This window comes from Phyllostomus hastatus, unplaced genomic scaffold, assembly GCF_019186645.2.
Source record: "Phyllostomus hastatus isolate PE091 unplaced genomic scaffold, TTU_PhHast_1.1 phas_contig_80, whole genome shotgun sequence".
Taxonomy (NCBI): Eukaryota; Metazoa; Chordata; class Mammalia; order Chiroptera; family Phyllostomidae; genus Phyllostomus; species Phyllostomus hastatus.
This window is the reverse complement of record NW_025333960.1, coordinates 19,671,716-19,688,236: the sequence shown is the minus strand read 5'-3', so window position 1 is coordinate 19,688,236 and position 16,521 is coordinate 19,671,716. Positions and strand designations below refer to the sequence as shown.

The 16,521-nt window shown below is 33.6% G+C and overlaps 1 protein-coding gene across 13 annotated transcripts in view; it reads right to left on the bottom strand.

Moving 5' to 3' along the window:
- Nucleotides 1-16,521, bottom strand: part of RBBP8 (RB binding protein 8, endonuclease) — a 102,478-nt gene that overhangs the window by 42,401 nt on the left and 43,556 nt on the right. For all 13 annotated transcript variants that reach the window (XM_045850021.1, XM_045850029.1, XM_045850032.1 and 10 more), the window contains 3 exons: nt 14,146-14,241; nt 4,900-5,012; nt 508-574 (listed from right to left, as the gene is read on the bottom strand). In XM_045850021.1, the coding sequence (XP_045705977.1) occupies nt 508-574; nt 4,900-5,012; nt 14,146-14,241 (276 nt within the window). The remainder of the gene's footprint in view (nt 1-507; nt 575-4,899; nt 5,013-14,145; nt 14,242-16,521) is intronic.

Here is a 16,521-nt window from a genome sequence, read left to right as displayed (position 1 = left end):
TTGAAGAATCATAGTGAACAACAGAAATAATAAACATAAAACACAAAGAAGAGTAACTGGTAAATAGGATAAAAGTTATTTTTATTCTTTAAGAGTGTGGCCTGCCAAATGTGTAAGAAGAAATACTTATTCAGTTTGTTTTTATGAAGCTTCTGGGACAGGGCTGGAAGAAAGGTAACAAAACTCAAGTATTTATTTGAAATATAAGTATTTTAATAATGTACTATTTATAATAATCATTAAAATTAAAATGCTTTAAATTATTATGTTCAGATATATTTTCTCTATATACTCTCACAGTAATCTAAGATATGCATATACATTTTCTGTATGTACTCCCAAAACATGAAAAATAGTGATTTTATTTTTATTGCAAAAAAATTTTTAATTTTTTAAAATGAAATCTGCAACTCAATTTATCTTTAGTTTGTGAAGTAAATAAAACAAAGAAAGAAAAATTGGCAAAAAAAATTCACTTTTCTACTGCAATTTAGAAGAAATACTTACTCGATTTTCTGCTGCAGCTGTTCAGAAAGCTTTTTATTTTCTTCCTGTAGAGTGTTCTTTTCATTCACTTAAATATAATGTGAAAGAGAAGTCACATACTATTAACTCCATTAACATATATGTCAGTCTTTTTCAATAATGCCAACAAGTACAGAGACATTAGGATTTCTAGTTCTAAGTCAAAATGTTAGTCAGGGTTAATGTTACCATGAAAAACTAATTTGTTACTAGGTAGTGATTACATCTCATACTGTACCAGTTCATGTAAATGATTGACTGATAATTCTGTGTAATGTGTGTGGGCAAAAAAAAACAACACAACAAACCCCCCCCCCAAAACCCTCATGTACTGGGGAGCAGAGTCTAATTATTCATACTGAGGACAAGAAAGCATTCCATCTGGTTACTCAGTCCTACTAATTTCAAATACCATTTAGTGAGAGTCATTTATCTTGAAATAAATCCAATTATAAAAGTAATAGAACACTGAATATCAGCATAATTTTTAAAACAGAAACACACATCATATTTTCTTTAGTAATTCTTTGTTTCATGAATAATTATGGTATCAATAATGTAAACATATCTACTGAAGTAGTATTTGTTTGAATTTACCTCAACTAAGTTTTCTTTACCTATCCTTATTTAATTTATAAAGCAGAAACTCAACTTTGGGCCAGTACAAAATTCTTACAATCCTTAGTATGATGTCAGTGGTTAAGCATGTGTTTTACTAGTAGGAATATAAAAAAAAGATTGAGTTGCAATAAATACGATGAACCTTTACCAAAGACAGTTAATCATATTCTAAAAATTTGTTAATTAAATTTAGTATTTTAGAAATCTAAACATATTTTTCTACATTGAGTAAACAAAAATTTTTTGACTATTAACAATTTGTGAGGTTGCTAGACTACCTCCTGTGAAGAATCTAAAAAAACTTCAGATTTGGAAAATGACCTAAAGAAAAGTATAGCCTAATGAGAGACAAGCTATTGTATAAACATGTTTTATACAGCTAAAAGTGACAAAATACAGCAAGGAACAGATAAAGTACTAAAGTAAATTTCAAGGAAAAAGATTCCTCTGGGCACTTGAGAAGATCAGAAAAGAATTCATCACAAAGAGGCCAAATGAACTGAATAGTGACTACTCTATGCAGAGAATTAACTCAACAAAGTTAGAAAGGGACTGGGTAGCCCTGGCTGGATGGCTCAGTTGGCTGGAGCATGGTCCCATACACCAAAGGGCTGCGGGTTCCATTCCCAGTCAGGGCACATACCTAGGTTGTGCGTTCACTCCCTGGTCAGGGTGCGTGTGGGAGGCAATTGATGAGTGTTTTTTTCTCACATTGATATTTCTCTCTCTCCCTCTTGCTCTAAAATTAATAAACATATCCTTGGGTGAAGATTAAAAAATAAAGACATACTAGGTATAAGTGGTAGAAAGTCTTTAAAAGCAGGCTAAGAAGTCTGAAATTTATTTTAAAAAATTATCAGTTATTTTTCACAGGTGAATGATGCGAAGATTGATTTGTTAGTAGGAATATTTACCAAAGTAAGAAGAAAGCACTGACAAGTCAGGCAGGCTACTATTAACAAAATGAGTATCAGAACTAATGTGCAAAGTGAAGAAATAGTGAATGAGAAAAAGCAAAAGAGCTGTTACAGAGGCAGATTCAGTAGTTATTTGGCAACTCATCCTTTGTAGGGTAAAAAAATGTCAAAGATTCTGATTAAGATGGTTTACTTGACTCTTCCTGTCCAAATCCAATGAAATGACAAAACAATTCTAAAGGAAAGTCAATTACAATACTGAAAAACCAGAAAGGCTGTCACTAGCAGATCAGAACTAAAGTGATTCATAACAGAGTTAAGATAGCAACTTTATACTGTTAGAAATGCATGGCAAAATTTCAAGATTGATCAAAAAGAACAGAAATGGGAGTTAAAAAAAAACAGTAAAAAATCAAATTAAAACTGTGATGCTTGGAATGTGTCCAAAAGTAAGTGACACAACCCGGACATTTTCCTTCAATAAATTGATAGTACCACACACACACACACACACACACAAAGAATCAAATTAAAAAAAGAAGAAAAACAAATATCCTCAAAATTCAGTAACTGGGATGACTGCTTGGTATGGGTCAGTGTCGTCCTACAAACCGAAAGGTCACTGGTTAGATTCCCAGTCAGGGCACATACCTGGGTTGTGAGCTCAGTCCCAGTTGTGGGCATGTGAGAGGCAACCAATCCATGTTTTTCTAGCACATCAATGTTTCTCTCCCTCTCTTTCTCCCTCCCTTCCCCTCTCTCTAAAATATAAATAAAATCTTTTAAAAATTCTATAACTAGGAAGAGTAATGACAAAAAAGAAAAGTAGGATAGGAAGAAAAAATAGCAATAAAACAGAAACACCAAGAACTCATAAATATTAAGTTTTGATTCTTTTTTGTTTTTGTTTTTTTTTTAGATTTTATTTATTTATTTTTTAGAGGGGGAAGTGAGGGAGAGAGAGAGAGAGAAACATCAATGTGCAGTTGCTGGGGGCCGTGGCCTGCAACCCAGGCATGTGGCCTGACTGGGAATCGAACCTGAGACACTTTGGTTCGCAGCCCGCGCTCAATCCACTGAGCTACACCAGCCAGGAAGTTTTGATTCTTATAATAACTTAGGAATTTGACTTCATTGATTTTTCTGTTGTTCATTTTAATGTAAAATTAGGTTTCCCGAACTTTTCAATAATTATATCAGTGGTACTATGAGTGGTGTTATTCTGAGACTACTAGCTAGTAATATGAGATTAAAAAATGAGTAATTAGGAGGTATTTTAATTCTATTATTTCTGTGTTCTTGAGAACCAGGGTTCTCAGTGTGGAAGAAAGGAGATATAGATGTTATTAGAGAAAAGATTAGTAACAGACCTATAGTCTAAAAAACTCATGAAGTATTTTAGCTATCTGAAAATCAGACAAAGGATATTCAAGTCATTCATTCAAGAAGAAATGCAAACTGAACATCATGTGAAAAGATACTTGATCTGGACAATAATAAGGAGAATGCTAATTTTAAAAAGGTATCATTCTTCACATACTAGATTATTATCAACTACTACATTTGTCCAAAATTGAAGAAGATGTAGGGAAATGGATAATTTCAAACATTCAAACAAACAAAATAATTGAGCTGTCCATCGATATGAGAATGGCTAACTAAATGACATCTACACAATGAAACATCTATGCTACAATGCAGCAATGAAAAAGAACACTGTCCTATTCCTTAAAGCTACGTCTTTTGCTTACTTGGAATTTTTGGCTATTTTCAGACAGTTAAAGTTACTGGAAATCTGAGTACTATACATAAACATTACTGGAGATTATCTTCAGTATCAATGATAACATAATGATTGATCTCCGCTATGTTTATTGAAATGTAATGTTAATTTCTACTCATTATCTTGTATTCCTTAATAAACACATGCATGTATTCACACAAACACACAATAGAATCTGTAGACCTAACTATATTAACATGCAAACACTTCTAAGATATAACATACAATAACACATGTCAGAACAAAAAGTATTATATGATTCCACTAAAATTTAAAAGACAAGACAGAGACAGGGAGAGAGACAAACCTGGACCTGGAAAGATACTTATCAGACTGTCAGCAGTAACTACCATGTTCTTTTTATCTCTTTCTAAAATAATAAGCATGTATCCATGCATTTTTGCTTGAGTAACAAAATAGAAAAAAATATAGTCAAGATGGAATTAGGCTGGAAAAGAAGATTAATTGTATTTTGGACAAGTGGACTGTCAGTTGCTTATAGGGAATCCAGGTAAGGGTGACTAAGAGTATATGAACAGGTCAAAGAGAAAATTAAGAGAGGCAGTAGAAGAGAAAAAGGTTATGAGAAAAAGGCTAAGAGTGAGAGAAACCCTACATTAAGTGGATAAGGAGCCTAACTGAAAATGGTATACCTGTAATAGTACGTCATAAAAAGCAAAAAAAAAAGTATACACTTCTGTAGAACACTAAATTGTTTGCTTTGTATTTAACTTAACAGTCAAATTACATAAAATAAAGATAAAACCAAAGAAGCAAATATAGACATATCTGTAAGAAATTTGCTTCTTGTCTTAGAGCTGGTGAGACTTCAGGGCCAATGTGGACAGCATATACATAACCTTTTGTTAAGTATTTCTTACTAAAATAATAAGATTAAATCTAACAAAGGGAAAAAGGACATTTAAACTTTTTCCTAAATAAGAAAAATACATGTAAACAATCCATTTATTTGGTTGCAACCAATTTATTAATAGGTTTTAATAACAGTATATTTTGCTTTAAATACTTATTAAATGAAGAAAGGAAACTTACTAAGTTCTGTGATAAGTTTAAGATTCTGTTGCCGGATATTTTCAAATTCTTGCTGTTTTTTTCGCATATGTTCTTCAGTTACTGCACAGCGATCACATAATCCTGCTCTTAATCTACAGAACAAAAACAAATTATTTTTAGGATAGAACTTAAACGTTTTCATAAAAAAAAATAAGTAAGCAGGTGAGGTGATTTGATGCGTTAAAACCAGAGGGTAGAAATTCTCTCACAATGTATATATTTATCAAATCACTAAGATGCACACTTCATTTTACTATTTTATTTGTCAATAATACCTCAATAAAGCTGAAATTCAAAGAAAACATCAAAATATTTTCTACTAAAAGATATTTATATTTGTACCCCAAGATTTTTATGCTTTATGAAGATCTAAAGAATTGACTTGGCAAGTATAGAGAAAATTAACTGGTTTTATGATATATTCACATCTTTAACAAATTCTGAAATAGGCTGAAATCATACTATGACATCACTTTCTACAGACTGCAATTCTGAGTGAAATTCTGCAAAAATATGCCAATTTTAAACTTTACTCAAGGCAACTTATTTATTGAAGAAACTAACTTTGTTTTAATTTATTATTGCCAAAATATGAACCCCAGTACAGGGCAGAATTATATTTTAAAAATGCTTGCAGTTGCTTTGCTTAGCATAGATTATAACACGAGTGCTCAACAACTTTTTATAGTTGAATTAATACTAAATATCAAGGAATTCAAAAGCTTTTTTTCTTTTTTAATCCTCACCCAAGGACATGCTTATTGATTGTAGAGAGAAAGAGAAGGGGAGAGAGAGAAAAACATCAATGTGAGAGGGAAACAGTGATTGGCTGACTCTTGAATGCACCCTGACCAGGGATAAAACCCACAACCTAGTCATGTGCCCTGATCAGGAATTGAACTTGCAGCCTTTTGGTTTATGAGACAATGCTCCAAAAGAGCCACACAGCCAGAGCACTATGAACATTTTAATAATGTTAATTCTTCCAATCCATGAAGACTATATATGCTTCCACTTATTTGTACCTTCCTTAATTTCTTCAAGTATCCTATAGTTTTTCTCATATAGGTCTTTTACCTCCTTGGTTAAATTTATCCCTAGGTAGTTTGCTATTTTTTTTTGTTGTTGTTGCTGATGCAACAGTAAAAGGGATTTTGTTAGTTTCTCTAATAGTTCATTATTGGTGTATAAAAATGCCATCAATTCCTGAGAATTAATTTTGTACCCTACTTTGCCACATTCATTTATTAGGTCTAGTAGTTTTTTGGTGGAATCTATAGAGTTTCCTATGTAGAATTTGTTGTCTGTGAATGAATTTTCCTCCTTTCAAATTTGGATGCCTTTCTTCTTGTCTGATCGCTATACCTAGAACTTCCAGTACTATGTTGAATAAAAGTGGTAAAAGTGGACATCCCTGCCTTGTTCCTTATCTTAAGGGAAATGTTTTTAGTTTTTGCCCATTGAGTATGATGTTAGCTTTAGGTTTTTCATATATGGCTTTTATTATGTTGAGGTATACTCCCTCTATTCGTGCTTACTGAGTGTTTTCATCATAAATGGATGCTGAATTTTATCAAATGCCTTTTCTGCATCTATTGACATGATCATGTGTTTTTTGTCTTTCATTTTATGTGATGCATCATGTTTACTGATTTGTGGATATTGTGCCAGCCTTGCATCTCTGGGATAAATCCCACTTGATCATGGTGTGTGATCTTTTTAATCTATTTCTGGATCCAGTTTGAAAACATTTTGTTGAGCATTTTAGCATCTATATTCATCAGGGATATTGGCCTATGATTTTCTTTCCTTGTTGTGTCTTTTTTTTTGGAGGGAGTGGGGGAGATTTTATTTGTTTTTAGAGAGGGGAAGGGAAGGAGGAAAAAAAATATCTATGTGTGAGAGAAACATTGATTGGTTGCCTCTCACACATGCCCCTACGAGGGACTAGGCCCACAATTCAGGCATGCGCCCTGACTGGGAATCAAACCAGTGGCCTTTTGCTTTATGGGACAATGATCAAAGAACTGAGCCATGCTGGTCAGGGCTCCTTCTTGTGTCTTTATCTGGTTTTGGAATTAGGATACCAGCTTCATAAAAAGAACTTGGAAGTCTTCCCTTCTCAGGCTCATAAAAAGAGCTTGGAAGTCTTCCCTTCTCTTGAAAATTTTGAAACAGTTTGAGGACAGGTGGTAGTTGTTCTCTGAGGGACTGCTAAATTCACCTGTGAAGCCATTCTGTCCAGCACTTGTTTCCTGAGAGTTTTTTGATTACTGTTTCAATTTCTGATTCTTAGTTTGGGAAGGTTGTATGTTTCCAGAAATTTATCCATTTCATCCACGCTGTTCAATTTCTTAGCATATAATTATTCATAGTATTTTCTTGTAAGCCTTTGTATTTCTGTGATATTCGTTGTTACTTCTCTTTTATTTCTGATTTTATTTATTTGGGTCCTCCCAAAGAGGTCCTCCTTTTTTTCTTGATGAGTCTGGTTAAAGGTTCATCAATTTTGTGTATCTTTTCAAAGTACCAGTTCCTGGTGTGACTGATCTTTTGAATTGTTTTTTTAGTCTCTATGTCATTTATTTTCACTCTGATCTTGATTATTTCCTTCCTTCTACTTACTCTTGGCTTTGTTTATTGTTTTTCTAGTTCTTTTAGGTGTAGGGTTAGAGTTTTTATTTGCAATCTTTCTTGCTTCTTGAGGTAAAGCCTGTCATGCATTGAACCTCCCACTCAATACTGCCTTTACTGTGTCCCATAGATTTGGGGTTGTTGTATGTTCATTTTCATTTGTTTCCAGGTATTATTTTGATTTTTTCCTTGATATCATTGATAACCCATTCATTATTTAATAACATGGCATTTAACTTCCATGTATTTGAATGTTTTTGAGTTCTTGCCTTGAGTTTGGTTTCTAGTTTCATGCCATTGTGATCCAAGAAGATGGGCATTAAACACTTTTAATGACTTATTTAAATGTCATTCTATTAGTTTGTCATTAAAAACTAAACACTTTATTTTTTCTAAGAAATCATATCTGATATATTAAAATGCTATAAAGTATAATGGAAAATAATCCCTGGGGAGCCCTAGTTTCCAAGTTGAAAAATGCCACTGGCACAGCTTGTTCATTACTTCCAGATTTCTCCAACCAACTGCCAGTTTTGAAAGTATCTGTGAGTCAGTTCCTAAATGCTCACTGATTCTGGTTTGAATTTAAATGGACGTGAGAAAATATGCTATTTCCATCAGTAAGGTTCTACTGCTTCCCTCTCTCCTACCTTCCACTGCAGCTGTCAGAGAAACAAAAAAATAGCCTGAATTTCACAGAAAAATGCAATCAACGGGAGAAAGGAAGAGAGTAACCCACTTGTAAGAGCACACAGCAACATGTATTCTGAGTTTTACCCCAGTTTGTTCATAGAAATGAAGAATAGCATTCATTTTACAATTAAAAGTCACCAGATTAACAAGTATGCACAGTTGCTTCGTATACCCCAAAATTTCCTCAGATTTATTTTCATTCAGAAGTGTTTCACTGAATGCCTACAAGTACTCTAGGTGCTATAAATACAAGGGTGGCTAACAACAATGCCACTTCTTTTAAAAAATTTACAACAGTCTGCTAGAGTAAGACAATAAAAATAATTATAATAAAATATGATTCATAACAAGACAGAATACAGGATACTATGAAGTATAAAGCACACAGCAGAACTTAACCTATTCTAGGAAGTCAGAGTTCTCCTGAAGAAGTTTAAATTCAATTCTGTGAGTAAGAAAGTCAGCAACTATTTGAAAATGGTTGTAGAAACAAAGATCCTCTAAGTATGAGTACCAATTTTCCCTTTTTACAACAGTTGAGATGAGTTTCCAATGACTGTCAAAATACTTTTAAAAATATTAAAATCTACCGGACAACTGTAGTTTAACTGCTTTGTTTAGATTTTTTTAAAAAATGCATTCTATCTACTTATCCAGCACTGTGACTGTTTCCTAGATTTATTAAAATATTTTGGTTCCTTAAAAGAAAGTTTGTAAATGTAATAATCGTAAAGCATAAATGAGCTACATAAAATTAGAACTTTTTATTATCTAATTTACCTTTGTTGGACAAGTCCTTTCCTCTAAACATCTCACAATGTTTTTACAACATCAGTGTAAGAATCACTTCATTTTATAACAGGCAGATGGCAAATTTCAGAATTACTATTTAGAAATTTTAACAAAATGTATGTTGCTTTTTAGGTCTCAGAAAAGCACTAATTTTTATAGATTTATAAAGCTTGCTCTAGACATCATTCTTACATATAACATAAAACTAAAATGAAATTTTATATAAGGCAGAATTTTAACCAAATATTACCTATATAGACATTTAAAGGTAATATTCAGTTAGTAGCAATTAAAAAAAACAACAACAAAAACACTTCCTAGAAAACAGACTAGATAATAGGCAATGGTGAAGACTACTCAAAGTATCTCTTGGTAACTTTAGCTCAAGCACAAATACTTTGATGTCGCCAAGGCATTGTGAAACAGTAGAAACTGGGGGAGTTGGAGGGTCAAATTTTACCTAATTATACATTAACTGTATGATCCTTGGGGTTTCTTAACGTTTTCCCAGCTCAGTTTCCTCACATATAAAATAGACTTACCATCAATCTTACAGTGTCAATGTGCAGATTAAGTGCTGGATGACTGCATCCAAAGTGAGTCCCCAATACATACCACTTCCTCCATAAAAAAAAAAAAGGTTGGATCTAGATCATTCTTGGCCTAATTATATGAGGCCTCATAAAATGAGGGATAAATCTTAAAATATGCCCAAAAGGAAATTTCAAATTTATATTTGAAGGAGAGAAAAAGCTATGTATAAAGAAATCAATTATACTGCTTGCCCCTACCACCAAATTAATTGCACGTAATGAATTCTAAGGACCTAAATGTAAAGAGAATGGAAGGCAAAAGAACATTTAGGATAAGAAACAACAGAGAAGCATGACATTCACGTAAAATTAGTGACTACAGATCAAAAATAGCAAAGAATCTAGTTTTAAGAAATTGAAGAAAATATTTTTATCCCTTCCCCAGGCACATCACTCCCCCCACATCTCCACCAGTCCAGAAACTCCACAAAAAGATAATTTTCACAATTAAATATATGGATTGAATAAGAGTAATTTAGGAAATACTTCAATGGGAAGGGTGTGGAGGCATTCATCCACTAACATTTTTTTCTCAGAGTGGGCCTGGAAAAGAAAAAATCACTTAAAAAGGGAAACACAAAATACAAAAAATAAGAACTGGGAGTCCAAACTGGAAATCATGAAGTGGAGAAATAATCAGAAGATACTACAACAGTGTCTTCAAGGGCTAAGATGAAGAACACTGTATCCTGGGAATAAAATGGAGAGTTGATTCTTATTAAGCCAATTCAAACAAAATATAATGAAAACTTTATCTTGTGATTTTTTTTTTTCAGTGTACTAACTTTGGGCCCTAAACTTGCCAATGACCTACTCAACAGGAAGTGTGCTGGGAGAAATAAATAAATAAATAAATAAATAAATAAATAAATAAATAAATAAATAAAACTGGAAGTATGCTGAAAATAAATACAATCACTCCTCAAGAGTGGCAGCCACAAAAACGCATTTCCTCCTATGGAAAGTAAAATCACAGGCTGCAGCTGCTGGGCTCTGAAATCCTTCACCTGTTTATTATACAGGTGAGTACACCAGACATTCCAGAGTCAGATGCCAGCCAATGAATGAATAGAGCAGGTATACTACAGTTCCAGGACTCCTCAGCTGTCTTGCTAAAGCTTTCTTAAAATTGCAATTCAGTATTACCAAGACCTTCCTTTTTCCTTCAATTTTTGAAAGGAGATCTCAAAGGAGAGCTTCCCTCATTTATCCTACAGTTGCCTCCAAGATCTTTTGCATGTTTGCTTCTCAGAGAATTGAAACTTACATATTTAGTTAAAAGAACTCTTAAATTTTTCTTTACGTAGGAATCACTGAACAGAAAATTTCTAATCTCTTGCCATTACTACCACTACTATGGTGAAGAAAGAACCTCAATGCTTGTGGAAAGGGTGTGGTAGAGATGAGAGAAAAAATATGGTTAAATAAGAGAAAGAAGTGCTTCAATCACTGGAGAGTTAAAGGCTATGTATGATATGCTTTCTACCCTTTCTCCCAAATCCTCTACTACATACACAGAGAAAATAGAAGGAAATGCCTCACCACACTAATGGAAGAGTAACTGATGATTTTCCTTTTAAATCCTGGACTGAGGTGGAGGGGTGAGAAGGATAGATGGCCTTCCAGCTTCCTGATATCTCAGCTGGAGAGAGACTGATCTGGCTGTGGTATATAGTACACTACAGTGCTAAAGACTGGAATCATATTCACCATGTAGGAGGGCTATTACAAGTCTTTAAAAACTTCTATTATGTACTTTTGCTTGCATTGTCTCATTTAATCTTCAAAACAGCCCATGTGAAGGAGGTATTATTGGTATGTGATATGCTCCCAGTTTTTTCTCCTACTCTGATAATTTCTCTTTCTCAATCTTTTTTGCTGACTGGGTCCTTATTCTTCATTAGACCTTAATCAGTATGACCTAGGATTCAGCTCTAAGACCTCTTTTATTCTCTTCTTACACTCTAAAAAGTCCTTTGGGGTGGAGGGAAAAACATATTTAAGAAAGAAAACGAAGAAGAAAAATACAAACAACAACAACAAACCATAAAAAACATGTCCTTAAGGAGCCAGTCCTGAGGTTTTAAGTACTATTTCTATGTGGATGATGACTTCCAAATTTCTATCTGTAGCTCTAATTTCTCCAGTTAGTTCAGACTTGTATGTACAACTATGTACTTGACTTTTCCTTTTGGATACAGTAGATGCTACTGGTACCCACTTACATCCCCTTGAAATTCCCCCTGCTTAAACTTTCCAATGGCCTCTCATTTCAATTAAAATCCAAGCTATTTGCCTATGTCCTCAAATAACCTACTTATTTCCTACCTTTCCAATCTTACCTCCTATCATTAATCTTTTTATGCATTAAGTTAGAACCACAGTGGAATTTCTATTCTTTAAAGATTTAAAAACTTATTTATACCTCAGGCTTTTGCATTTGTCTGTTCTCTTTTTAATCTCCAGTTCCTCAAATGACTGGCTCTTTTTTGTATTATTCTGGTCTCAGTTCAAATGGCACCTCCTCAGAAAGGCCATCCCTGCTATCCATCAATATCCATTCATTTCCCTATGCCTGTGGTCACTCAATTGCATCATTCAATTTTATATTTTTTCATAGCATTTAAAATCTGAAATCTTATTTGTATAACTCACTCCCAACCTTTGAAAATTAAGTATCAGTTTCATGACATACTAAGCATACTAGAAACCCCTAGTCCCTAGAGCAACACCTAGAACATACTAAAAACTTAACTATTTATTGTTATTGAGTAAATAACAGTAATTAAAGATACAATGTGAAGTTGAAACTCAAGTTCACATCTATGATGCTAAAGCACATGGAGCTTTATTCCACTATAGGCTGCCTATTCCATTAAATGTGCATACACTGAGATAGTTATGGAAGAGTACTCAAGTTCAGTTTGCATATGTGCAGAGTATTAGATTATTCCACCACTAAAGGCAAAGTAGCAAATTCAAACCACCAGACCTTCTGTAACATAAACAAAAATAGTAATACAGAAAAAATAGTAACTGTAAAGAAACATTGTTTATTATAAATAGTTCAAGGTCCTATATAGCACTTATGAGGTCTGTCCAAAAAAATTCAGCCATTGTTAATATAACAATAATGGTCTGCATGACATGTAACCTGGCAGCCAAAGAGAGTGACCTGGAATGCACATGCATGAACAATGACTACTTCACTCTGCTAGTCAGTGGGGGCAGTAGATACTGTTGGGTGAGCATGTGTACTACATGGCTGTCGAATTCAAAACAACTGAGCAAGTAGAGCAACGAATCTACATCAAATTTTGTGTTAAACTTAAACATTCCTTTGCGGAAACCATTCAGATGACTCAGAAGGCTAAAGCTATGGGCAACCGGTGATTGGCAGCTTCATCACGACAATGCACCTGCTCATGCATCACATCTTGTGCAGTTTTTTGGCAAAACATCAAATCACCCAGGTGACTCAGCCCCCCTACACCCCAAATTTGGTAACCTGCGACTTTTGGCTTCTCCCAAAACTAAAATCACGTTTGAAAGGGAAGAGATTTTCAGACCATCAATGAGATTCAGGAAAATACAATGGAGCAACTAATGGTGATTGGGAGAACTGTGTTAGGTCCCAAGGTGCCTACTCTCAGGGGACTGAGGTGTCATTGTCCTATGTACAATGTTTCTTGTATCTGTATCTTCTTCAATAAATGTCTTTATTTTTCATAGTACATGGTTGGCCTGGATACTTTCTTGACAGACATCGACTGTTCAGACAAAGGAATGCAGCAAAATCTGGAAGCCTTTTCTAATGCAAGGTATTAATCTCATAGGAGTGAGACAGAAAGAAATTTGTATGTGGAGGTGAAGTAAGTAACAGGCAATATCTTGGGAATACAGTATTCAGAAAGAAGAATCCCTAGACTGCCTGGAAATGAAGAACATGCAGGAAAGAGGAGAGAATGGCAGGAATAGGAAAACAGGAGTAGAATGCTCTGGGGCCAGTGTGGCTCACTTGGTTGGAGTGTCATCCCATAAACCAAAAGGCTGTGGGTTCAGTCCCCCGCCAGGGAGCATACAAGAGGCAACTGATTGATGTTTCTCTCCTTCTCTCTCTAAAAAGTCAATATACATGTCCTCGGGTGAGAATTTTAAGAAAAGGAATACAACTGAGAATTCCCAGCTACTCAGAAGTAAAAATGGAATTAAAGCATCAAATATTTTTGCATTAGGACATTGCTACTGTTAATCTCATTCTATATCAAATACCAAATAAAGAAATACCATTTAAAGGGTAAACTGATGTGATTTCTATAATTAGTGAAAAAAGTAAAAACAAGCATACAAGAGTATATCCTTAATTTCACAAAGTATTCACCCAAAGTTGACATAAAGTTGGGAAACAAAGATCACTTTCAGTCTCAGAACTGATTATAAATTAAAACCAAGGTACATTCTATTAGGGGGAAAAATTAACTTTCACTCAAGAGGACCCAAGAACCAGACTCACCGATCTTCTAAAACTTTAATGGTTTCGTGAAGAACTTTCTGTTGCTCTCTCAACTGTTGATTTCTGCTGTAGAATTCTTCAAGCCTCTGTGCATCTCTAAAAGTCAAGAAATAAGTTTTTTTAAGAAAAAATATTGTAACAGAATAATTATATCATAAAAACTCCAATGGAGGGTCTCACCATTTACATGTACCATGAATTTGCTGTACCAAAACAAATTACTTAAAAGGTGAGGTTTGAATATCTTATTAATCAGAGTTCAAATTATACTAGAAAGTGTTATGCTGAGGTATCAGGTGTTCATCATGTAATTGCCAGAACACAGATGGAGTGGACTGTGACACCACCATTGACTCAACATTGTCAAAACTGCCAATGAAATGTACATTTACTGTTTTTTATTTGTCTACATTCATTAATAAAATTAACAAGTATCTCTACTCATTTCATCTCTATTTCTGTCCTGAGGGATTCACACTTTCAATTTTATTTATATCTGTGTTGCTTAAACTTCTACCAGGTATTATTTTTAAGCCAGGGCTTAGAGTGGAGTGGAAGTGCATGAACCCTAGATCCTGACGCCTAGGTTTGAATCCTGGTTCTGTCATTTACCAGTTGCATGAACTGGTACAAGTAACTCACACTCTCTGTGCCTTAAAAGATGTGGATACAATGTATTTCTCATGTAAGGCATTTGCAAGGACTACATACTAATGTATGTACAGCATGCAGAACAGTGCTGGTACACAGTATGTTCTATTTAAGGAGGTTATTATGATTTTATAGTTAGGAAAGAACAAAGACATCTCAACTTTTCTTCTAGTAGATTATCTGGTTACTTTCCAAGGTTCTGCCATATTTTACCTCTCCATCACTATATTTTACTTTCTGGTAACTTTCCAAGGTTCTGCCATATTTTACCTCTCCATCACTATATTTTTAAAAAATCACATTATATAAAGTATGCATATATTTTAATGGTAAGAAAACCCATTAGAAATTTGATTTGGATTTTCTGTGTTGTCTTAAAGTTGAAAATAAAAGATAATACTGTGGCTCTAACATCTTCCCTCAGCCCCCTCAAGAGTTTAAAATGTCAAGTAAGAATGACAAACCAGTCTGCCACAAAAAGTAGATGTCCAAATGATTGTGTCAAAATGACTAAAATGTAGAATGTAGTATTACTAGCAGCAAAACAGATAAGTAAACAACTTAAAGTGAAAGAGCTCAGAGTTATAATGTCAGATACCTAACATATAGGAATATTTCTTTAATATTGTTTGAATAGTTGATATTGAATAAAAAACAATATATCTGAGACAGCCTCCTGTTAGACAACAAATAGAGTTCTGATGCATATCCAGGCATCTGAAATTGAAAACTATAGTAACAGAAAGTTGAAACTTGTTAATTTAGCTGTCTCAATTAATAATAAAATTTTTATAATGCTTCTACAACATGTATTTAATTTATAAGCAGTACCAGGTTTTCACTGGCCCTATTTTGGAAGTATTCAACCAAAAAATATTCAATAGTCAACATTTCTACATGTTTAATTTTATAAATGAGTTTGTATTAAAGGGAAGTTTTAGCCATCTGCAGAGACAACTATCATCAAAAACATCGCTCTGAAACAATTCAAAATGAACAATTGTAGTACAGTTATCAATTACTTTTCTAAGTGCTTCTTCCAGGTGGAATCCCTAAGGACTATAATATCTTACAAATACAGTTATTGTAACAAAATGCAGATAAGACATCCTGACTGTTACTGTCCCTGAGTATCTATTATAAAATATACTGGGAAAGGGGTTACGATCATATACAGGCAAACCCAAGTTCTTGTTCCCACAATGCAAAGATCTAACTTACTATAACATAAAGTATCCTTTAATTCTCTTATTACTCAGGAAATTTAGTTACCTGTGTTTCCTAAACGTATAACCCCAAGCTACCTGAGGTACACAGGCATAGATTAATTAATCTATATTAAAAGGTTGCTAAGAGGATCAAATGACTCTGTAAGCTATAGGGTGAAGGCATTATTATGAGCTACTGAAAAACCAGGTGTGTTTCATTCTTTAAAATTCAGACAGGTTACAGGTGATTTTTTAAAAATACTTAATAGTTATTTACAAATCTAAGAAGGTTTTTCAGGTTGTTGTTTGATTAGAGGTGTGGAGAAATACAATTTGTATAAAAAGTCTCAGTTATAAAAAATACATTTGTCATAAGCAAATCTAGATCATTTCTAATTATATCTAATAATTCAATCTGCAGAGATATTATTCTTATTCTAGTTAACAGAAATACTACTGTAGAGACAAAAATATACCATTTAAATAGTAATATTTTAGAAAATAAAATTACTAGGCC